Here is a 25,342-nt window from a genome sequence, read left to right as displayed (position 1 = left end):
AATAATTTATTATATGTCGCTTTCGTCGATCGGCGTGCGAACTGCGAATTTCCTGATTCGACGGAGAGGTTATGTCAGGTTATGTGAATATGCGCTATTTACGCGCAGATTGTTTAAAATCTAAAAAGTTTATAAATAGCATTTATAATTATATAGTTGGCGGCATCATCATCTGAGGATGAGCTGTCCAACAGATCCAGCAATAGGCGACAAGTATCATCCATTTCGAAAACGTGCTCAAGCTGTCAGTAAGTAAAGTTGTCACTTTGACAGATGAAATTATGTTCCTCGGCCGCTCTCGAATTCAACTGACCCCCTCTCCTACCATAGGAAGAAATATTTGACAGCGTCGTGTGTCGGTAGAAAAGATGATGCGCTGTACATTAACTTTTGATGTGAGCTTTGCGTCTGGCAGCAGCTTTAACAATGAATTATTGTGTTGTAATACTATGTATAATGCATACAAACAAAATACTTAAATTAATGCAGAATTACCCCTTCTGCTTGCCTTCACCAACTCTGACCCCGCCATAGGTTAAAGTTGATGTTCTCTCACCCTCTTCTATGTGCATGTATTTATACTATTTGTATTTAGGAGGAAGGTTGGTTTCTATATATTTTTATATTTCCTAATAAAGTGGGAAAACCACAAAGTGATTGCTACCTGTGGAGGTTTTAAATTACTAATCCTTCAGGATAGGAAATCGTATTTTCTCTTCTTGACTGCAATATCTTTCGAATGTATTTGCATATTTGTACACGCGGGATATATTTTTTTTAACTCTAAACCCTCTGTCAAATGAATACATTATTTTAAACAAACTACACATTATCGTTTTTGAGTGAATGTAGAAGTTAGTAAATGTTTTTGAAGCATAACACAAGTGATGTTTATCAACAATTATAACAATTATGGAAAGGAAGTATCATTTTATAGATATGTATCAAATTTTTTCTTATTGATTATTACATCTCTTTATTTAATATTATGTAATAATGATTGATTTTTCGTTTGGTTTAAATTTTATTTTGTAATCATAATACTTACCATCCAAGTAAGAATTATATCATCACTAATACAAATATATTGTTGTCTAGCTCTGAAAATAGTAAAATTATTTGTCTTAATGTTTAAAATAAAATCGTTAGTATTAACGGATAATCTATTAACTGCTTTTCGGTCATTTGGTAATAACCTGAAAGTTGTATTTTTTTATTAGATGTCGCCCAAAGCATAATATGTATGTATTGAAATTGAATCAATCAATTAGTACTGGATATTGTATAAGGCAGATTCAGTGTTTAAAATTGCTCTCCTGTAACTATCCTATTTAAAGTTATCAGTTTTTGCCAAACCACTGAAATTTGTCTGCTAAATAATATTATGTGATTCTGTGTGATTATTTGTTGTAAAGCAGTCAGTGGCGTACATTGCTCCATGATGAAAGGAATGCCATGTGTAGTTTTTCAAATTCCGCTATGAATGATTGGCCATTTTGTTGGAATCTTCTGACGCTGATTATTGGGGCCAACTGAATAAATAAACATGCAGGATCTTACTTTTTTTACAGAAATTTTGTTCATTTTTCTATTATCTTTTGATTTAGGGTAGGTACAGCTTTTCAGCCTTTATGGACTGTACGCCACTGTTCGCAGTGTATTCTAGAGGTTATTTGAAGAAAATGTTGCTTAGAATATATAATATTTAACCAACCAAAAAAACGATTTCTTGGAATAACGAAGAAGACACTTTCAAGACACACTCATTTCCCCTTTTTTTTCCATTTCATATAAATTTGTTCATCATTGTTCAGTACCTATCATAATGCCTTTATGTAATCTGTCTGTCTGTTGTTCGCCGAATTACTAAATTAATTGTGATTGTATCAACCACATCAATCGATGTAGATTTTAGCGTTTAAGAAAATGTGATGGTGTTTACTGCGTATTACTGATTTAACATTGTAATATAATTTGCTATATATATTTTTATCTGGTGTGTGGAACTTTTTGCTAAGCAAGTTATGTGAAAAAATTAAGAAATTTATTGTGTTTAAAATTTTTATTTGTGCGCAGTATGTAAAATTAGGAAGCCTATTGTTAATGAATTAAAATTATTTGTAGTCAAATTTTTCACAGTGCACAGCACTCTAATATATTTGATAATATGAATGTACATATATTATGTTAAAATAATGTAGCAATCTTACGAGGGTTGTATTATTTAATATCCGAGTAGTTTATCCAAATCTCGTGGAGAAAAATTAGCAACAAACACTTGGAATATCATCTTTTTTGCTCCGAATTGAAGAGAAAAAAATGTACTGATATTTCATCTATATTTATAACATTAATTTACTGATTTGAAAACAGGATGCTAATTAGTATTTTTATATGTGACATGAATGCAATAAATTTTGGAAGGAAATGGCCGGATGTAGACTCATTCATAATAAAAATCACCAAAATGCCTCAGCCCATTTCCACGTTTCGATAATTCTATTAATTTCTATGAGGGCGGTTCAGAAAGTAACCACAGTTTGGCTATAAATAAAAAACAGGCATGGATACAAACATTTTATTACGTGCCTCTTAGTCACCTTCAAGTACTTGTCATAGCGTTTCACCAATTTGTAAATTCCTTCAGCATAAAACTCGGCCGGGGGATGATTTCCATCTAAATCCTGTATCTAAATTTCGCTAATAAACAATTAGATAATATTAATTAAGTTGTACTGTATATTATCTCCATAAATAGTTAAGTTATAACATAGATCATTGTAGAAATGTATTATAAGTTTGTACAGCGCGCTTGAGGTGATTTTTGCACAAAAACAGCGCTATACAAGTCATCCAATTATTATTATTATTCATTCACATGAAGATGTGGCTTGGGACCCAGCACTTCGATGACGATGAAGATCTTCAAAATGTTATGACAGATTAGCTATATTCTCAGGTGGCCGAATTTTGTGCAGAAAGAATTTACAAATTGCTGAAACCCTATGGCAAGTACTTTAATTTAAATTATGACTTTGTTGAAAAATAATGGTTAGCTGTATTTATAGCAAAACGGTGGTTACTTTCCGAACCGCCCTCGTATATTATTGAGGCAATGTCAATTAAAGGGTGTGTTTTGATTTCTAATAGAAAAGGTACATAATGTTATAATGAAAATTATAATAGCCAAGAATAAGGTTTTTGCGAGGCACAATGATTTATATAGAGGGTTTGATACATTGTGAAAATTTTACCCTAGACAGGGGAGTCACCATGTTGTTTTAGAAAAGTATGAAATTATTCATTTTAAGGGATTTATTGCTCCCATACCTGATGGCCTAAAGAATAACATTTATTGTATTCTTAAACATCTGATAATACTGTGTAAAAGCTAGCCTCTACTGGGAATTTATGTGAATTATCCATTGACTTCGAGAAATAGCAATATGTATACACAATTATGACAATATTCTCTTCTTTTCAATTGAACTTCAATATTGTACATTATTGTATTGTAGTCAAAGATTTTTTTTAATTTCATATACATAACATAATGTAATTACTCACTTGTAATATTATTATTATTATTAACGGCGAGTGGCCAGTTGGAATATGTGCCATAATAAAATGAATCTTCACCAGTTTACCTTATACAATATGTATAGCTTTCAATAAACAAATTGTCCTGATAAATATAGTTCTAATCTTGCATACTACTTGATGTGACATGTTTATGCGTTAGATTGATTCCTCTGGTTGTTTTGATGCTTTGACAAATTGGGCATTCAAATACAGACATGTATGTGTTTTTCTATGTAGTTAAGATTGTGGATCTGGGATTATTGCTTATATTTATGTATATTATTATTTGAAAATGATTGCACATGTATATGTATTATTCTTTTGAAATAATTCTCATCCTTGTACCTACGGTCTTATGCTAAAGTAGTATACTACTGTGAGTCCCTCGGAGTCAAGATAATGCTACTTTGTCACACTACTTTCATCACACTGTTTTGACTAAGACTTTAAATTTACTAGTTCAGTTTTTAAAATGGTTTCAATACAATGTACAGTGATCAGTGATGCGGAAGTGGTTGCCCTACTGTTCATCAGTTGTTTGTTGATGGTCCGTGTACTATATTTAAAAAGCATTTTCTAAAACAAACATTTTGAAAGTACATATTTAAAAATGTCACTTAAAAATCTTGAAAAAAAAAAGTACAATTTATGTTTTACCATCTTGGATAGTTCTTCTTTGTACAATCCCCCTATTAGTGCTTTATTTTTATTACACGTAAATATGTATATTTTTCTATTAGTCTTGTCTACCAAAGAAAAATGATTGTTTTTGCAATCAGCTGTCGCCACTTCTCGTAAAATTAGGTTTTATTTAAAGTTCTCAACTCCTAGACTACAATTCTCAAATGTTCTCCCCCCCTCACCCCTGTAAGTAACCACTAATTTGAACTCTGTTATTACCAATTTGACTATGAAAAAAATTATTTTGTTTTTATTATTTAATTAATGCTTTTATTATGTTGTGAAAATATCCTAGTAAAAGGTACGCTACGCTTCTGGCTGACATAGAGCCATTGGTTTAACAAGATGCCACACCACACAACTGTTGTTGATATTTCTGGAGAATAAGATTAGATTAATTCTCGTATTCAAATTGTAACTTCAATGTCGCCGCTAATTTTGATAGCATGTTTTTAAATGAGCATCATATTTTATTCTGCCTCAAATATATCTTAAATCGAATATATTTTTATATTAAAAAAAAAAAAAATTATTGTATTAGTTTAAGAGATCAAACGGCTTCCGGTTTATCCCAGAGCAGAAGTTACAATAATCATTTCACTGTTAATAATAATTCGAGCCATTTTTTAGATTATATTCCGAGTAATGCGTTATCGTTAGAAAGTCTATGGTCATTTGATAATAATGTAAAATGTACATATTATGTATTATTTTATTTAACAAAAATACATATTAATATAATACCCTGAAGTATATATTTATTATGCATCGAAATATTGAGTAAAATTGTCAACGAGCATAAAATAATTGAAACGTAATTGTGAGAACCAAAACAATTATGTAAATCAGTTACGTGTAGTATGTATTGTCGAACTGGGAAAATGTTTCATTTCCTTTTAGACAGCAAATTCCTCAAGAAGGCTCAGTGGCTTGTCCTGGAGGGGGTCGCCCCCCCGAGTTGTGACTTCGGAAACTGAATCAGGATTGCATAGTAAAATAAGAAGAACACAAAAATTACATTTTTTAAACCCGTTTATTCAAGTAAAAAACATGGCTTATATAAATAATTAAAATGAATGTATATTTGATAAAAAGGTTAACAAACACTGACGGCACCTAAACATAGGCAAGTAATAAAGTATAAAAATGAATTGCACAAGATTCACTAAACTCTAAAGCGGGACTTAGAGTAGATAATCATAAATAAACATTAACACTTCTCATGACCTTGCGATGGTCTTATTGCAATTTGTTAAAGCTTCCACAAGCCGTGCATCATGCTACTTGCCCATGCGTCTCCCAGTAAAGTACCCAATTCAAGAACATTGGCACTATTTCCTAAGAAAGCTTATCAGGTGCCTGGTCAATGTGATCATTTCTGGTGGTCACGGGCATTTGCTAAGCAACTCGCCTGCAGTAAAACAAAGCCTAAAAGATAATCTCAACAATCATTATGGAAATATGTACATCTGAAAGTTAAACTGAAATGTTGGCTATCAAAGTAGAAAATACATTTTTGATTCTTAAAATAATGCATCAAATGCACACACTTATATAAACAAATAATAATTTATTAAAGAAAATTGCAATTAATCGAGGAGAAACCCATTTTATAAAAAATATATACTTTTGACAAATATTATATGCATATTATTTAAAATGGTTTACATTCACGTAAATTACCATGCAATTACCTATAAACAATGGAGTGGTCTAGAAACAAATACGACAGTGTCCAAAGAAAATTTGCCCGGACAGAGTCGCTATAGTTATTGTTCAATGATTCTTTCATAGTTTGGAATGATAGAGTGACAGAACACCAGACAGCAAAGAAACTATAAAGGAGCTCAAATAAATGTATGTAAATAGTTTCAGTATCAAAATATGAATATTTCGGCTCTTAAAAATATTTGTATATTTTTATTGTGTTGCTACAATTATGATTTTATTGCATATAACTGCCAGGAAAAACATGGACGCTGATTTAGACGATTATATGTACATAGTTAATTTAGTTTAGCAATACATAATTGTTCTTATTCTCATTAACTCTGTTGGGAGCTAGTAACTTTTTAATGCATTAACCTGTCACCCCACGAAATGTACATTAATTAGCTGCCGTGCGAGGTGGCTCTCTCAGACAGGTTTTAAAAGCGAATACGTATAGCTCACATTACGAGCAAAGTATTGAATGTGAAGTACAAAAAGGGCGCTATTAAGTTAAACTACAGCTCTAGTACAGTAATGAAATCACCGCCTGACTAAAATAATATTTACACATGTTTTTGATGTTTGTATAAGGAATAACGGGTGTGTACTGCAACTTTGACAGTCACACAATATGTTATTCGCGGTATTATGTGCATGTCAGCATATGGGTTAAATCACAATTCGTGGATGTGTAATACTGGTGCAGACATGTTATCTATTAGTTAGTTGAGAACTTATTTTTGGGAATCGGTTACAATTCAGTTTCACCATCTTCGACATTAAGAGAATCCTGGGAAAAATATAGAAGCAAAATAGACAAGCAGCCTCTTATGAAAACATGAGTCTAGATTAAAAATCATTGAGATTACAACACTCTTTACAAGTAAACATACCTAGATTTTGTCACAGACCAGTTTATATTGGATAATGTTATTCTTAGTCTTAACCTACAATTCCTACAAATAAATCCTCGCCTTTATTAATTTTTAGGAAAAATGATTATGAACTAAGTACAAAGAAATGATATAGTAACTAATATTATGTAGAATTATGTTGTCACCACATTACACCAGGAAAGGTTATATTTAATGAACTACAGGAACAAGAAAAAGGCAAATCCAAAGCTAAGGTACAAGGAATTTTCATTGACAGTTTTAAAGTTTATTTGTGTAACTCAACTTATCATTCAACACATATTAGTGATTGAAGCTATAATGTGAATGAAGCCTCGAAAGAGAAGTGAGGAAGGAATATCTATTTGGGGAGGCATTGGAGGCAGTGACAACCGTGAGCAATTGGCCAGGAAATACAGTTCATATTCTTAATACAACGATGCACAAAATATTAAAAAGCTTCTTGACAAATACGGTCAAGAAAATCACAGGCTAAAGGTATATTTTAACCATTTTAAAATACTGCGTACAAACATTTAATTTCAGAAAATGTAACAACGAAACAATATTTCATTGATCTAGTCGAGAATGTAGATAAAAATTAAATACCCAATAATTGATCTGTTTCAAAAATGTCAGTAAACTTTATACAGGCTTTTGAGGAAGATTTTATGTGTGGCTGAAACAATTGCCTAATGTTAACTTATATACAAAACAATACAATGTTTATTTCATTCATATATCTATGATTTATACTGTGGTCAGAGACCTGTTCTATCGAAACAATGTATGAATCTACTTTACAAATAAATGAACATTATAAAACTGAAATTGTTAATACAAATCTCTATGCCTTTTACATTGGTTTGAAAGATGACCACAATACAAAAGTATGGCATGTAAAGAGTATGCACTACCATTTTGGTTAAACAACCTACATATACATAAAAAATCACAAGTAGTGGATTATTCACAATCCAAAATATTGTCTTTATAATAATCTGCACTAATCTTCTGTACACATCGTAATTTACTTAACTTAAGACATAAGGAGACATGTATACACTTTGTCGCTAACAGAACAAAATTACATAACATACACATAAAACTATTTCCAGAGTTTATCAGCACTTTTTACTATTCACAACCCATTCTATGACAATAGAGGCATTTGTAACAAGTAAAACAGAAACAATAAAACTATATACAGCGGGAGGGTAGGAGAGTGTGCATCAGTTGCCTACCGCGTGTGACTTGCGCATCGTCAGATCGGTGGCGGTCATGTAGTAGTCAGACGCCTTGGTGCCCGAGTGGAGACCGTTGGAGAAGCCATTCACCGCGCCGTTGGAGTACGGCTTACCGTTCTCTTGCAGCGCTCCGTTGGCCTTCAACTTCTCTCTCTCCGCCTTTGCCTGAAAAACCACACATACTTGTACACGCTGCCTTGTGTGTCCCTTATCTTCCTGACAATGTTAGATCATTCCAACCAACTTACCTTCTCTCCCTTCTTCACATAGGACTGCTTGTAGAACTCGTTGAATAGGAAGAAGAACATTACGGCGTGCATGCCGATCCACCAGACAAACGCACGTGGGTAGTTGCAGTCAATGAACAACAGTTGGAAGGCGTGCACCATGATGGCAATGAATTGAAGCTGAAAAGAGAACAATACTATTAGGACCAGTTTTTTCACACAACTCACATGTGACAAAGGACCTTTCAATTGTAAAAAAAACAAAATGGAGCCGAATGGCCATTTGATGAGTTTTGTTGGATTTCTGTGAAACAACCCATCCTAAGGATGTGGAATTTTTAAGCACTTGACATAATTTTCTTTCCCCTAATAGGTTTGGTGACTCCACTTCAAAAAGGTACTACAGAAGATGTACAAATTGATTACACATTGTGTTAGCAATATTAAATTGTTTTTTGCAAGAATAATATTTTCCACTGACTGGTGCAGGATTGGTTGATAGGTTATTATTATTATTTATTGAGCAGACAGCATTCTACTAATCTCACAGTAAGTTTAACATTAATTGAGTTGATATATTTAAAATAAGTTAATCCTTTCTTCTCTGCAAATAAGAATCCAATCGAGCTTTAAATTAGTTTATATCAGTAGAATCGATGACATGTTGCTGGAGTTTGGTCCATGCATCCACTACTCTCTCTATTTGTAAGGAAGTGTTTCATTGGTTAGGTGACTTATGGGGGATAGTTACCATCTGCAGTCCGGTGAGGTACTTCTTCCACCACAGGAACTTCTGGAAGCGGGGCCCGAACACGGCCAGCAGATAGTAGGAGTACATGACGATGTGCACGAAGGTGTTGAGCAGACCGAAGAAGGTGCTGTGGCCGCCCGGGGTGAACTTCACGCCGAACCATACAGACATGGGCATGCAGCCGTGGTGAATCACATGCAGGGTTGAGATGTGCGAGTTCTTCTTGCGCAGGACAAAGAATATCTGCAACATATATCCTCATATTTATTACATAAGGTTAGGTATAGGCTTACCACACGATGCATGTAATAGAAAGAGAGGTTACATTGAAACACTCTGCAGCAGACCAATATATATCATTAGAGTTAGATATACATTATATTATAACTAACAAAAAACTTTTTTTGTGGCATTTTAAGACGGCAGAATATTTACGAAAATACACCATTTTCCATAATCTAAAGAGCACAAATGTATTTGTAAGGTTTAATGGTTTTCAATAGCGAAAAGAAAAAAAAAACATTGTCAAAAAATAACTAATGCCAAAATTCAAAACCACACCGAAGTGCGGATATTGACAATGAATTTAATTTGAATGTGTACCTTTAAAAAAACTGTACTGTGCTTTCAAAAGTCAGTCGCAGAATTTTAGACTTTGTATACCACCACAGATGATTAATTATTTTTTTTTACTGACAACAGAGCTATTCATAATGTATGAGACAGCACAATATAATACAGCATTCTTCCCATTTTTTAGTTAATTTATGCCATTCTTGCTTTTGTACCCTCATATTACTACTATGTATGACATAATTATGTATTTTACTCTAAGTAAACATTTGTGGTTCTCAAATTTGAGTTTTTGTGTCAGTTTTAAAAACTTCATGGCCACGTGCTATTCACGGAAATGAGCCATCGCAAAAGCGACGAGCACACAAAACAACCAACACCAAAAAATTCACACCAGCCGCATTCTCTAGCACAGTGCCTAGAATACTGACTGAGGAAAGGTGAATGTACACGGTTCTACCAGAAGAACCCGATCCTACAAAAACTAAACCCACCGCAACATCAGTTCGGTTTCTTTTGGATAACCCCTCGTACACCTATTCATACTTACACAGTTGATGAAATGATGAGCCCCTCCACTTTAATCGATAGATAGCGCACTTTTCTTTCTTACGCCTTTTAAGATCCATTGATATGTAGTGTGAAAATGCACGCCCAAATGTGTCGTCAACATCATTCACCCATACTACTGCAAACACATATCTATACACAGCGACATAACTTTCATTGGCTCGGCCACTTTGATAGCCTGTGCAGTTTGGTCGTAGCTCAGATACAGTCTACACGCTTCCATGCCACATCTCCAATTATTTCTATTATCTATGGTTCCAATACATAATGAAAAAATGAATAATTTGCTCACCGTATCCATGAACTCTGTGAATTTGGAGAAGTAGTACCACCAACATGCGTGGACCATCTGTAAATATTTACAAATATATAAATATGTGGCATTCAATTCAACATTTATAAAAGCATTCTATTTTTACACATGCAATTTAATAAAAACACTATAATCCAAAAGCTTAAAACAAAATTGAACAAAACTTGAATTGTCAAATTAAAAAACACACACATGTAAAAAAAATATTATTTTTGTTTAAATAAAAAAAGCCAGTTTGATACATATACATAATGAGTAATGCACTTTGATAGACTTGTAAAATGTATTATGTATATATGTACGGAAATCGAATCCGTTGAGTCTTGAACTAAATATTATATTATAGGCATCGAATGTGTGTAAATACAGTGGCATAAATCACAAAAGAATTTATTGAAAATCTAGGAATCATCTAGAAATTTGGTTTCCAGCAAAATTGTAGGTTGGTATATAAAACAATTTACATTACGTACATACATAGATATATTTCAAATGATTGAAAGAAGATGATTTTTACTTCATTTTAAAGGATAATATAAGTTGAATATTACATAATTATGTATGTAATATATTACATATTTTGTCATTGCGCTTGCAAAAACAGCCAAGTGCAAGATTTCCGCAAAATGTTTTTTTACACAAAAAATTTCTAAAAATTCCTTGATTCCGGCGAAAAAGTTTAACCATCATCGCAGAATACTCATTCAAACATTGTTTGTTGACAAATTTGAATAGAAGAATGAGAACTGAGTTTTTTGCTTCCCCTGTAAAATTTGGTAAAACTCACATAGCCGGTCTTACAAGCGTAACAATGATATGTACATCTTGACGATGAGATGTGATTCCTATAATTTTGTTGGAAAACAAATTCAGTATATTTTCAGTATTGTATGGTATTTGGAAAGGGAAATAGTTAAATGTCTATGTATAACAGAAAGCAAGTATGGAGTTGAGTGAGTAGAAAACAAGAGTTTGTGGTGGTTGAGTTTGAATAATTGTGAGTGAGACTTGGTGGTTTACATTGAAGTCATATGGCTCAATGCAGTATGAAATTGAGACCCAAAATGTGGTTGAGTGTGACAAATTTTTTGTTTGTTTATTGAAGCGTGTTAAATGAAAAATGGCTTGTTAGTAAATTGGTTAACCAAAGCAATTAAATATTAAGCAAAATCAGAATAAAGCGAACAAGTTAAAATAACACTTAACACAAAAGATAAAAACAACCCTTGATATTCTAATTCTAAGAACAGATTTCATTTTACATCAGTGTTTCATAAATTAACTTAATAATATCTTTATAGTGATTATAAACAAATGATTTAATAAAATTCAAAGCAAGAATATTAAATAGCTACATGCTACATTTTTAGAAAATGACCTTAATAAAATTGTTTTAATCAATAACCAATTTGTTACCAAAATTGAAAATATTGTTTGTGTTTCATGGTAATCTAACTCGGGTGTGACCGTAATGTAAATTAGGCCTACGCACACACAAACAAATGGAAGATCATAATAGTTATCGAAAAAACCATGAGTTAATATAAAATAATAAAAATAAGGTAGTTGAAGCAGTATAGAAAAAACAGTGCAACTTTTACATGCCGACATCCAGTGGTGAAATAATATCATTTAATTCATCTGGACATTTGAAGCCCTATTTGCAAAAATATCGTATTAGTAAAACAACAACAATACAAACATGCACAATTTTATCATTTTTAACAGTGTTCTTTAAGTAGTTTACTAATATTAAAAATACACCAAAGGGGATTTTTTAAAGATAATTAAAATCAGCATTTTTGCAATCAGTTAACTTTCATATTGTAAAGACACCCTAGAGGGGATTTTTTTAAAGATAATTAAAATCAGAATTTTTGCAATTAGTTAACTTTCATATTGTAAAGACCCTAGAGGGGATTTTTTAAAGATAATTAAAACCAGAATTTTTGCAATTAGAGCTTGATAACATCATGACAATTAAAGAATATTCGAAAATTTAAATTACATCTCCTTAAATTAAACAGTGTTTTTAGATTGCGTGGACAAGCCTCACAGGACTTTTTAAATTGACATTAAAATGGATCAAATTAATTTCTTAAAAAGACAAAGATATGACTTAATATCTTACTACGTATATTTATTTACATTAAACAAAATATTCGAAATTTGCAGATCCTATGTATTAATTTCCCAAATAACCTCACATAGCATTTATTAGTAAAGCTGATCAAGCAATTTTTACACCAGCCGTGTTAATATTAAACAAAATTCATTCTTAAATATTTACATTGCAAGCTCAAAAACAATAATAAAAATTGTTATAGAAACATAACAAAGTGTAATATGTATTTCATGTCTCATTTTGCATTTAGATATCTTAGATAATGTTTTTGACGTCTTATTTAGGGCTTTATTTGAATATTAAATACTATAATGGTGAGGTGTAACATTATGTGAAAGTGATGATTTGTCTAGAATGTATAGGTGCAGAGTTGGTTGACTAAACACATTCGTTCATGAAAAAAAAAGCAAAAGGAAAACAAAGCAGACGGCAATACTGCTCATCAAAATACTGTACTTTTGGTAATACTGGAAATTGTACAATGCTAATATGTATAACAGATCCAGAGAAAGACAGTAGGTACATACATTAGAAACAATAACAAAACCAAACTCACTACAAACTAAAACAAAATGCTTTAAATAGGAAAATCCATATTTTAATTTCAAATAATAATTTTAACCCAAATATTGCAGTAAGTTTTTTTCGCAGTGAAATTTCTGTTCAGAATTGCAAGAATCATCAAATTACTTTACAAACATTTCACTTGACAAGTTATTTAAATTTTAATGAAAATAAAAGTCTTGGAAAAGCAATTATTTTGGACTACTTTTACTTGCTAATCTTTCCAATTCATTAATCGCCTAATAGGCGTAAATACTTGAATATTGACTGTTGAAAATTTTCAAAAGAATGTAAAATAACACATAAAGAAAACATTCACAATGTCAAAGGTATAATATGCATAAAAGATAAGATTGAAATAATATTATTTACATTAGTCAGAAATAAAAGGTCGACTTAATATTAAGGGTGCATTATCCAGACAAATCTACCTAAAAGTAACAGCCCACAAATTAATCATAAGTTTGAAACATTCTCACAGTATTTACTCTGTTTATTTCCCATCACGAAAGAAAGAAATAAAAGGAGAGAGTGGTGCGGCAATGGGGGCGTGCTAGTTTGGTCGGAGGAGAGAAGCGGGCGAGGGAGGAGAGGCGAAGATGGGAAACAAGGCGAGTAAATAGGCAACTTTATCCGTGTATGTATGATGGAATCACCCTTATAGTTTCTGGATGATTGGTGTAGTCGACGGGTTGACAGCGCAGACTGTAGCGGCCGGTGACCCAGCCCGACATTGCCAACTGAAACAATCATAGAAAACCCCAACTCTGAATTCTCTCATTCACTGCAGCGGGGCGTCAGGCTATCGGACCATCGGACCATCAGACCATCTCTGCTCAGCTTAGGCGAATGCAATACACACACATATATTATTTATATATACTAGCAGGGTTATGTTATTTACTTCCACATGGATGCAGATACATCAAACTACACATACATATTCTTAAGCTAAGTTAACTGTTGCGAAATGAAATAGGAAAAGCTTTTAATACAACCTGCCGTACGTACAATTTACATCCTTAAGCATTTACTTCCATAGAAAAAACTGTTAATCTTTGTCTAAATTATATTAGGAGTGTTATAAAGGTCACTATTTCACACATACTACTGATTATTGCAAAATAATACAAATTTGCCGATTTCCTACAAATCTACCCTTCAAAAGTCTTTCTGAGAATTATCAACTGTGATTGCTATGAGGCACCTTACGAGTACTTCAATATTTTAGAATTTATTTAGCGATTCCAACTTAGTACAAGTCAAATCTCATTCTAACGAATACCAAAGGAACAAAATATTTATTTAAAATTTGCAGTTGTCTACCAGGATGTTGAACGCAATTTTAACTTCAAAGAATGCAAAAGATGACAATGGAAATGCCACCTCCTATGAAGGACTGATGTCCTGTAAAATAGTCATGAACAATAAGTGTGTTCTGTTGCAAAGACAATGCACATTGCTAAGGTATACATTTTAATGTGTACAATAGTAAAAAATTACATTTCACTTTTTCAAAAATATTTAACATTAGCATATTTATACAAGTTTTGATTTAATTTTTTAAATTTTTATTAACACACTTCCAGCTGGAAGGGTAATTCAACCTTTTACGCCGGTCTTACTTGAATGGCTGTAAAGGCATTGCTGTCCGATAATTCTATATGAATATTGTATACCAAAATTTATGTAAGGGTCCCAACTATAAATAAAAATATATGTATGTATAACAATGTCATACAAGTCTCTCTTAACCCTTGAGACGTTGTTGATTTGCACGGATCGAACCTTCTACAAGCTTCCATTTTTTCAAAGACAATAACAAGCACTATTTCGTTCTCTTTCTGACATAAAAGAAATAATTAATTTTTAGATGAGAGGAAGAGAGATATATGCATTTTAATAATGTGCGGTCGTTCTGGGACAAATATGGTCTTAGGAGAGTATAATGCGCGCACGGCATTTGGGACTGTTTGGGTCTTAGAAGGTCCCAAGGGTTAACTTCTTGTCTCTTGTGGAGAGAAATATTTAATCAAAAGGAAACTACTAAACCTGTATAATGGGTAATAAATCCTTACACTTATGGCACTGGAGATATAGAAATCATTAATAAATAACCTAAAACTGACTTTAACTTCTGTTTATGGATATGTATTACAAAGTACGCTTTAATCTCCAATAATAATTTTATAGTTGGGGGTGGTGACTACTAGTAAAAAAAAAAATTCAAATATATGTATTATTTCCAAAGATTTAGCAGTTTAAAGCAAAATCAATTTTCTCGAACGGGACCCTATTTTCGCTCGCTTGAAGTGCGTTAATAAAACTTTGAAGTACATAACATTTCTGGTATTACAATAAATTATTGGATATTTTGTATCTTAAGATTTATAATACTCTTTCATTTAGAAGCACTTGCTTGTTGATGGATGATGGATATATATAAATAATAATACTTTTCCACAGCATATTCAGTACGATTGGATATGTTTTGTAGTGCCGCGTGTTTCGTTAAAATGGGATTTGACCTGTATAATCTCTCTGATTAAACAAAGCAGTGAGAAACCAGTTGAAGCATAATATGTAATGATTGTGTACAGGATGTGCCACCAAGTATTGGTGGAACTAGTTAACAGTTACACTAAGTATTGGTGGAACTAGTTAACAGTTACACTAAGTATTGGTGGAACTAGTTAACAGTTACACTAGGATTATCCACACTATTACTCAATAAATGACTGTCCAACATTAACATAACCAACGACTTTTATAAAGATCGTCTAGGTCTAGATTTTTTTTTGATAATTCATCACAAGTAAAAATAATGCAGATGGAAGAATATCGGTACGTACATATTTTAAATGGGAAGTAAGCGCTACATGGGATGAAATCTCCTCCCTGGTTCGACAGGTCACAGTAGTGACCTCATAGACAATAGTTAGGATAATGTATAGGAACAACTTACTATGTACACAGGGTCACTATTGTGACCTTCGGAACCAGGGAAGAGAATTTATCCTATACCTTTAGACTAAAGATATAAATTTATGGTTAAATTGAATAGAAGCACAAGGTCACTGCTCCAGGATACAGAGACGGAAGGAACTGTAACTGGTCAGAACAGTAGACAGTAGCATTGGAGGATCGACGGGTAGCAGAGAGCGTTAGGAGAGGGCTGCAACTGTATCTAATGCATGTTAGAGAGTCATTCTCACTCTGCATGTAAATACATCCCTATCAGCTGAAAGACACAGTAGAAATAATATTTACAATGCACATGACATGTACTGAGAGTATTTACAAGTTATGAAGAGATGATGAGAGGGTGGATGAGGTCTAACTACTATGTAATATTTACAGGGTGAATTAATAGGATGATACAACCCCATGGAGCCGGAGACCTGCGATGGAATCAGAGAGAGAGACAGTTATCACAGAGGGGGTGAGGGTGGGGGGTTGGGTAGGGGGACTTACGCGGGTGGCAGTCGGAGAATTGGTATTGTCCACGGGTTGGCAGGTGAAACTGTATTCACCCCACCAGCCTCCCATTAAACACTAGATAAAAAAAGTGGGTGGTTCACATTAAACAACTGGGGGAATTAAGCAAATCATCGAAATACACAAACTAAAAGGTTAGGGTAGTCTAATTCATTTCTAAAATCATACGGCGGGGAAAATGCTACATGGTAAGATGAACAAATCAACAATATAATACTACCAACACTATACATCATGAGACTTGCTCAAAAAGGGTACATGAAGGAATCAAACCCTCAGATTGTGTTTTTATGGTATAATTAATCAATTTTTTTTCTTATAAAACTTATACGTAAAAACTCACCAATTCACAACCAAACTGAAAATTTGTTGCGGAAATGAAATATTTTCATAATATTACCAGATGGAAAGACTGTAAAAAAAATTAGTTAACACAACCAATAATTTCATTCCCTAAATATTCTATTTCAGCTAATAGAAATTGTATTTTTAATACTTTGGCACATCATTTTTTTATAAATAAAATTGAATTCTTTTGTTTTGACAAGACTAAAAAATAATCAATTAATAAAAATATTTTTAACAGGTTTTGTGAAATAGATGCAGTTTCATTAGCACATTCAAATAATTTGACCATGTATCATAAACTTTGAAATGGGGGGAATATAAATTATTTTTTCTAGAAATTAAGTAATAAAAAATGGGTAAATGCGTTGAGGAAAATCTAAAAGAATACTCACTTCGTAAAATAACCAAGCACTAAATATAACTTGGAATAAATTATAACAAATAAGAGTATTCTTCAGCTCCATTGGTTTCCTATTTTCCATATATCTGGGGCCGAGGACCTGAAAATAAACAAAACGTTAATCAGTCAAGGAAGACTTTGTTATTAATAATTATATATTATGAATTCATTGAAGGGCCTGGGAAATTACGATCATCCCACGAAATAACGAATATAATTCAATTTTTTGTAAATATGTAATCATAATAATATCAAACTATTAGATTGCTCAGATTATACAATATGTAGGTACATATATTATACTTCATAATAATGTCAAACTATTAGATTGCTCAGATTATACAATATGTAGGTACCTACATATATTATACTTCATAAGTATGTCAAACTATTAGATTGCTCAGATTATACAATATGTAGGTACCTACATATATTATACTTCATAAGTATGTCAAACTATTAGATTGCTCAGATTATACAATATGTAGGTACCTACATATATTATACTTCATAAGTATGTCAAACTATTAGATTGCTCAGATTATACAATATGTAGGTACCTACATATATTATACTTCATAAGTATGTCAAACTATTAGATTGCTCAGATTATACAATATGTAGGTACCTACATATATTATACTTCATAAGTATGTCAAACTATTAGATTGCTCAGATTATACAATATGTAGGTACATACATTATACTTCATAATAATGTCGAACTATTAGATTGCTCAGATTATACAATATGTAGGTACATATATTATACTTCATAATAATGTCAAACTATTAGATTGCTCAGATTATACAATATGTAGGTACATATATTATACTTCATAATAATGTCAAACTATTAGATTGCTCAGATTATACAATATGTAGGTACATATATTATACATAATAATGTCAAACTATTAGGTTGCTCAGATTATACAATATTATACTTTTTTACTGCTTTCTGTGCACACTTTGAGATTTTCTAAATAATTGAAAAAATATGTACACACATAGTAAAATCATTGATAAGAATGTTTGTTTAGAAGGTGTGCACATTCTCGGTGGCTAATGTGTCAGATATTAAGACACATAAATTAAAATGACAAGTTGGTTGTATTAAAATACATAATAATCAAGTTGGCCTGGAAGCCGGCTAGTGTCGGCAGTTAAAGGAAGTAGGAAATTGGCAGGACATAATATTATAATGGCATTTGTAATGTGTAGTGACATGTTATAATGTGCAGTGACATATGTATTATAATACGTAATGGCAGTCACCTTGACTAGATAAACATAGGTGAGACACAGGGCCAGCGTGGGCAGGGGCGAGCTCATCAGAAACCAGTCATTTGTGCGAGGGTCTGGAAATACACGCACAAAACAATATTACTATTAACAGTTCATAAAAAGTGGTCAAGCTACAGAGAAAGAGGGTGAGGTTACAAGGGAACTATCAGCAGCATAACTTTAGCCTCCTCAAACGTGGGAAGGTCCAACAGACGGAGAGTGCATTGTATCAACTAAACAAAGTATGAAAGATTCATCCTACTGTTGAGATTGTCACCTCTAGTCTGGAGCTCCGTTGATAGATTCCCCTATTTTAACGGACGAATTGCAATCTATAAAATATAGTCGTCATGTAGAAGTGCTGTGTTTGTTCTACCAGTATTTCAATGGAAGTGCTTCCGAATAAATAGCGTCATTAATCCCTTCGGAATCAGAGCAAATATTTCTTCCCTTTTTACATATCATAGTTTTCACGTGAGAAACAAGTTGTTTTGCAACTCATTTTTGTGTTGAACAGATTGTCCACGAAAAGACTTGCTGGCTTTGTGTTATTTCTCTTCTAAAGGATTATTTTTAATTTTCTTAAACAAACCCTCCACATGGCACCCTCAAAGACGTATAAGGCTTTAAGAGAAACGTAAAAACCTTTTCTGTGAAGCATATAATATTATTTTAAAAGAAAAGGCAATCCAAAAAGCATGTCAAAACAAATAAATGATGATTCATTTTAATAATTGATTGTTATCCTCTTAAGTAGACAATTAAGATGATAAATTATGACATGATTACATTATCTGTTTATCTATAATTACATGTTACTATCAAAGAGTGAGCTGCGTGTGAATAAATAAATGCAGTATTATTTATACACTTTGACACTGAATATGACTTTATTGCACCTATTAAAAAGAGCATTTTTACTGAGAACACAGTCATTATCTAGCATTTGACCTTACATAACTTATAGTGTATACGAACCTGCCCTATACACAATCTAGCAATGTCAATTTTGTATGATTGCAATTACCATTTCAAGATTGCAGATTTATCGGAAAATGTCACGCTAATGCACAATATTTTAGATTATACTGCTTTAATTTTTTTTTAAAGTCTGATAAGTAACTACTGATTAGTAAAATAATATACCATCCTTAGTTGTTACTCACTTTATGTTTCAGTTTGTAATGTGCCTACCTATATTTTGTATTATGCTTGTCAATTGAGTATTAATTATAGTATCTACTTTAAAAAGGAAAAATTACCGCTTAAAAAAAAAATATATATATATATTTATATATAATCCTCCTATTTAAAATTAAAATAATTAAATATGTACTGTACAATGACATATCGCTTTTGCGCTAATGTTACACAAACAGAAAGGTTAGAGGTCGGCAATAACTGAACTCGTTAACAGGTAGAAGATAGGTAATATTATGTCATAAGAACTCACCTCCGTGTTTATTCATTATGTTGTGCATATCATCGATATATCTCATTATTAACGCCATGGTGGAAGATTCTGTAACAAACAAACATCAGATTAGACAATCGCTATTACAAATATGACATAACTGATAAGCTCGTGACTGAAAACAGAGAATAAAAATGAGCATTGACCCTCGATTCGTTGTAAAGATTATTTCGCGAATGTATCATCTGTCACCGGCTGTCACTAATTCAATGGGCTTATATCCCAAAAAAGCGCGGCTGCGGCTACAATAAACACTTGGATTAAATACCTCCACATGTATGCACGCCGCAGTGCAATTCGCCTCGACGTCCTTCTGTCAAAAAGCGAGGATTAGTGGAAACCGCCCACCTACTGCCCTACTGTCGCGCGAGTTTCCTCGTAAACAAATGGAAATTGCGAGCAAGTAGTACTTGCTCAATACAAAAAGGACTTACGGTTGTTGAAAGTAAAAATGCCCATATTTGACACTCGGCACTGTAGGTGGGATGGGAACTGCCAAATGGGTCGGTTTCTAACATAAACGGAGTCACCGGGCGATGGTAGGGTTATTACATAAACCCCGGCGCTGTTATCATCCCGCCAGTATCGGAATCGGTCGCAATGGCGCGGTTCGCGTGCGATCGCGCGGGCCCAATCACCACTCGCAACCAACTAGTCTCAGTCTGCTAGTCTCACTCACAACTCACAACCAGCCCGGTCAATGGGCCGACAACGAGTGTGTGGTGGGAGGGGTGAGGTATGGTGAGGGGAGCAGGGGCAGGGAACCACGTGCTGCGCGGGGCCCTGCTCCGTGCCCCGTGCTCCGTTCCTGTCTGTGATTTTATATAATTAGAATTACGTATTTTACTCCCATCCTAATCTAACTATTTATTTCCCAGGTATGAAATGCGCGAAGAAATTCGATTTCGACGTTATTTCACAGAGCCACTGCGTTTCTCATTAAAATAATATAATTTCGTGCATTGAATGGAAAATTCACTGAAAAAGTCTTTCAAGATTCCAATATGAGAGTTGATAACAATTTTACAGGTATGATGGTATTTTATGACCCCAACACCAATATTATAAATTGCCTGAGGCTAGACGTCAGTAATTACAATACCAAATAAAAACATTAGTACTTATTACTTTTTTTCAGTACCTATGATCTACCGGTATTTTAAATTTTGAAAATAGATTTTTACCACAGAACTATAAAATAGAACTTTAAAAATAGTTTTTTTAGAAAGGTCGTTTCTAGGGTCCAGTCAGTTTCGAAAAAAAAAACAGTTAGGTAGGAACGGCTTGGACCAGGGGTTGACTAAATTAAATTAGGCACCTGGGAATGTCAAATATTTTTAGAGACCTACACGAAATGACAAAAAAATCACGATTATCGCAGTGGCGTGCATTACTCTCTTAACCGAGTACAAAACTTTCATGGTGATTTTTCAGAGGCTGATTACAGTGATTACCTACAAAACCACTCGCAACTTTATTACCTATAATTAGAAATACAAATTTGCGCAAATCGTAAAAGTGACTTCTGGCGTTGGTGATTTGTAAATATAATAAGTACCTACTGGTCCTCTACGACGAGTTTTGCATGTACCTACCTACGTATTTAAATGGTCACATCCTTTTTTCTCTTGCGCAAACAGTAGGAGCAACCCATAAAAGGGTTTTTATCACCTTTTAAATCATAAAACAACTTGTAACTTATTAACCAACCACTTGGTCCCGATGGGGGGTGTTTAATTAACATGGTAAATGATGAAAGCAGAGCTAATATGAATACGTATAAACATCGTATACAGGGTGTTAAGGAACGTACTCGACTTACTTTAACCAGCGATTTCCGACATTATTTGGATTATAAAAATTTGTGTGAAATTTTGGTCACCGGTGACATTTTTAATGCGGTTTTTTATCAACTTAAAATTTAAAAAAAAAACGGAGACAAAAATTTCATTTACATATTTTAATCGAAATAATGTCATTGATCACTAGTTAAAGTGAGTGAATCCTGTATATGCAATATCGTACTACGTGTGAAATGGCAACGTTTCTTATTATCAAATTATGGCTTGCATAAAAATTCTGCTAATGTCACGAGATTCTACAAAAATGTTCGGAGAAAACGATTCGGAAATTCTGAAAATCTCATGTTTTTAAACTGTCACTAACCGAGCAAGATAAAAACATAAATCTTATCTAATTAAACATTAAACCCAGTCCTTGAATTAAAGTTAATCGTAAGCCGAGAATCAGCTCACGTGCAATTTAGGTTTTTCCGTCTTAGTGAAGAATTCCGCTTGTGCAAATAACATGTCGGTGTTTCAAATTAGAAGTGAAAATGTGTCGTGATAATAATATGGTCTCGTTCACGAGAAGACCTGAAGGCAAATACTTGGATACCCAGCTGGTTCTAACGAACAATGTCAGATGTGCAAATTACTTAAATTACTTCTACACGTTTCGGGTCTACAGTTTTATAGTTTTGGAGAGCAAGGAATAAAGGGTTTTTTGATATTTCACTTAACCATTTAAAAATATATATATTTTGACAACTTTAAATAGCTGTATGCAAAGATACTAATTTGCACATCCTACATTATTCGTTGGGATCATCGATCTGTATCGTGAGAACTCAGTTGTAGGCGTTGAACCCTAAAAATGTCACATTCCGGCGATTTCGCCAAATTATGTTAATAATTCACGTTTTGAATTTGATATTTAAAAAAAAAGTTTAAATTATGTTAGCGACTATATAAAACATTGTACGTACAGCATATTATGGTGAATTTAAGTATAGAAATGGTATTTCTTAGCCTCCTCACTAGGCTGTCCCGTGCTTAGGCGGACTAAAGTTATTTCATTCTATTTTATTTGTCTTCTACGTCGTTTTAATGTTTTTTCATTGACCTCTTTCAGTTGGATTCTCATTAAAATTTGTGTTTAGTCCCTTTACAATAGTATTTAGATATTATTTTTTAAAACTCGGTTTGAATTAATTGAACTGAAGTATGATCAGGAGTTCATGGTGTTAGTTTCTATCCAGGATCCGGTAATGAGTCATTTGGAATTACAATAATCTCCCATCGCAATCGAGCAGAAATTAAATAAAATATTCTATTTGCGGACCAATGGCAGTCATTTCTATTATGTGGTCAAGATGGTCATTTATATTCATGCGCAGGTAGCAGGGGAGGGATTACCCAGCTGGCTGATTGCTACCATCTCTGAAGGTGTGGGTACCTGGGCACATGTGTCAACACCGCCATTAGGCCAGACTGGCCAGGTGACCTCTACCGATACACTGGTCCACCCGAGAAATCTTCTGATGAAACGTATTACATTAACTTGCGTTACCGCAATGTGTTTTATCGACACGCAATATCCAAAAGACCTTTAACTGATACGCAGTGATTTGGGTCTGCCTGGATTGTAAATCTTCTGTCAAAACTCAAACAGCCATCATCAGTGAACTTAAACTGATATGCGGTGATTTGGGTTTGTCTTGATTGCTTTTTTCTCTTTCAATCTGTTTCATCAATGAGCTAACTGATTTGTAATGTTTTTGATTTGCCGAAGTTGTGTTATGAATCTTTCGTTGTAGGCTTTCCTTACTAAACCAATATCATCGGTGAGCTGATTGATATGCAGTTTTGGCTGACTGTAACTTGCCCTTCTTCACCCAACCGGAGTGATCAATGCAGTAATTTGGGTTTGTTTAAGTGGATTTAACCAACTTTCATAGGGTTGAAGATCGTAGAATCGTATTTATCTAAGACACTGTCTAGATTGCATTTAGTACGAGTTGAATCTTGCGATAATACAGCCAGTAAAAATGTGCGGTGAGAAAAAATCAGTAGTTCTTATTCGAAGTATGATACAGTTAAATATGACCGAAAGAGATAGGGTCCCATTAGCTCAGTTGGTAGAGCGGTGCCCCGGCAAGGCAAGGGTCCTAGGTTCGAGTCCTAGATGTGACTGTATCTTTTTCAGATTTTTCTGTTTCAAATATTCGTTTAGGAATTGCTAATATTGTCTTCAATAATTAATAATAGTTTACTATTTCGTTAAAACAACGCGGGAAACGAATATCGTCAATATCATTTTTTAACGTGAAATTTCAAATGTTAACCCGGTATTGATAAGGAAACATTCTGTGTGGGTTTTGTAAAAATAAACAAAGAGCATAACAAATCAGTTATTTTTCATAAAGTTATACGCCCTAAAATCATGGTGTGCTAAATATATTGTATATGTATAAGAAATAAATTATAAATAAAAACAATAATGGATATTAAAAAAATATCATTTTGTGTTCTCGGGACAATAAAAACTATTCCCTTGAACTTTTCTAAGCAAATTAAATGTAAGCTAGTGACTTATTGATATGCAATAATTTGGGTCTGCTCAGGTTTAACCTGTCTTTCTTCACTCAACCTGTGTCATTAGTTAAAATTATTGGTGGGTCGTGGGGCAACGTTGAGATGGGTCGCTGACCTCTCTAAGAAAACAACAAATTGTTAGTCAGCGCGCGCGCCATCCAAAATCATTTATATATTTACCATAAAGAACTCCGTTCCATAGTAAAAGTTCAGAAGAAGAAGAAGACGGATCGATAGGAAGATATTTAAATACGGATGTTAGAGGGGGTACGTTAATATAAAAAAAACGATAATAATTGAGCAAAATTTGTTAAAATATTTCATAAAACACGACTCGTTTAAAATAGAGCAAAAAACTCTCGACAAATGCCAAGTTGCATTTAAAGAAACACTGCGAATTTTGTCAACATGTTGATTAACAGAAAAAAATGTGAATACTTTTCGGAGAATACTTTGCGATTTTTTTCTATCGAGAGGATTTGATATATTTACCGTTTCGACTTGACAAATGTATGGATATTATCTTAAAAAACAACATATATTTTTTGGTAACTTAAAAACTTAATGTTTTAAAGAAATTTGGAATGCGGATTCATAAATAAAATGGATGCTTATCGATCATTGCTTATGGGGTGAATCATTTTTAACGACTGATTAATTGGAGATGATATCATCAATATTGATTACTATGAATAATTTTTTTCTTGTAGCTTTATGATATTTA

At 33.1% G+C, this 25,342-nt stretch overlaps 1 protein-coding gene and 1 non-coding gene across 7 annotated transcripts in view; one reads left to right on the top strand and one right to left on the bottom strand.

Moving 5' to 3' along the window:
* Nucleotides 1-5,277: 5,277 nt before the first annotated feature.
* LOC149426449 (very long chain fatty acid elongase AAEL008004-like) overlaps nucleotides 5,278-25,342 on the bottom strand; it is a 67,704-nt gene continuing 47,639 nt past the window's right edge. For 4 of the 6 annotated variants that reach the window (XM_089630912.1, XM_089630920.1, XM_089630907.1 and 1 more), the window contains 8 exons: nucleotides 20,222-20,290; nucleotides 18,760-18,842; nucleotides 17,475-17,582; nucleotides 13,893-13,976; nucleotides 10,527-10,583; nucleotides 9,092-9,334; nucleotides 8,362-8,520; nucleotides 5,278-8,278 (listed from right to left, as the gene is read on the bottom strand). In XM_089630912.1, the coding sequence (XP_089487038.1) occupies nucleotides 8,099-8,278; nucleotides 8,362-8,520; nucleotides 9,092-9,334; nucleotides 10,527-10,583; nucleotides 13,893-13,976; nucleotides 17,475-17,582; nucleotides 18,760-18,842; nucleotides 20,222-20,279 (972 nt within the window). In that variant the 5' untranslated portion in view covers nucleotides 20,280-20,290 and the 3' untranslated portion in view covers nucleotides 5,278-8,098. Of the gene's footprint in view, nucleotides 8,279-8,361; nucleotides 8,521-9,091; nucleotides 9,335-10,526; nucleotides 10,584-13,892; nucleotides 13,977-16,710; nucleotides 16,792-17,474; nucleotides 17,583-18,759; nucleotides 18,843-20,221; nucleotides 20,291-20,676; nucleotides 20,939-25,342 lie in introns of those variants that run through there. The other 2 variants (XM_089630890.1, XM_089630899.1) reach the window with 2 other exon arrangements.
* Nucleotides 24,144-24,216, top strand: TRNAA-GGC (transfer RNA alanine (anticodon GGC)). Its single transcript has one exon. It is a non-coding gene; the product is annotated as a tRNA-Ala (tRNA).

The sequence above is a fragment of the Hesperophylax consimilis genome, chromosome 1 (genome assembly GCF_061612785.1).
Source record: "Hesperophylax consimilis isolate HC1 chromosome 1, BYU_Hcon_1.0, whole genome shotgun sequence".
In the NCBI taxonomy this organism is placed as follows: Eukaryota; Metazoa; Arthropoda; class Insecta; order Trichoptera; family Limnephilidae; genus Hesperophylax; species Hesperophylax consimilis.
The sequence above is the reverse complement of the archived record's forward strand: the minus strand, read 5'-3'. Positions and strand labels throughout refer to the sequence as shown.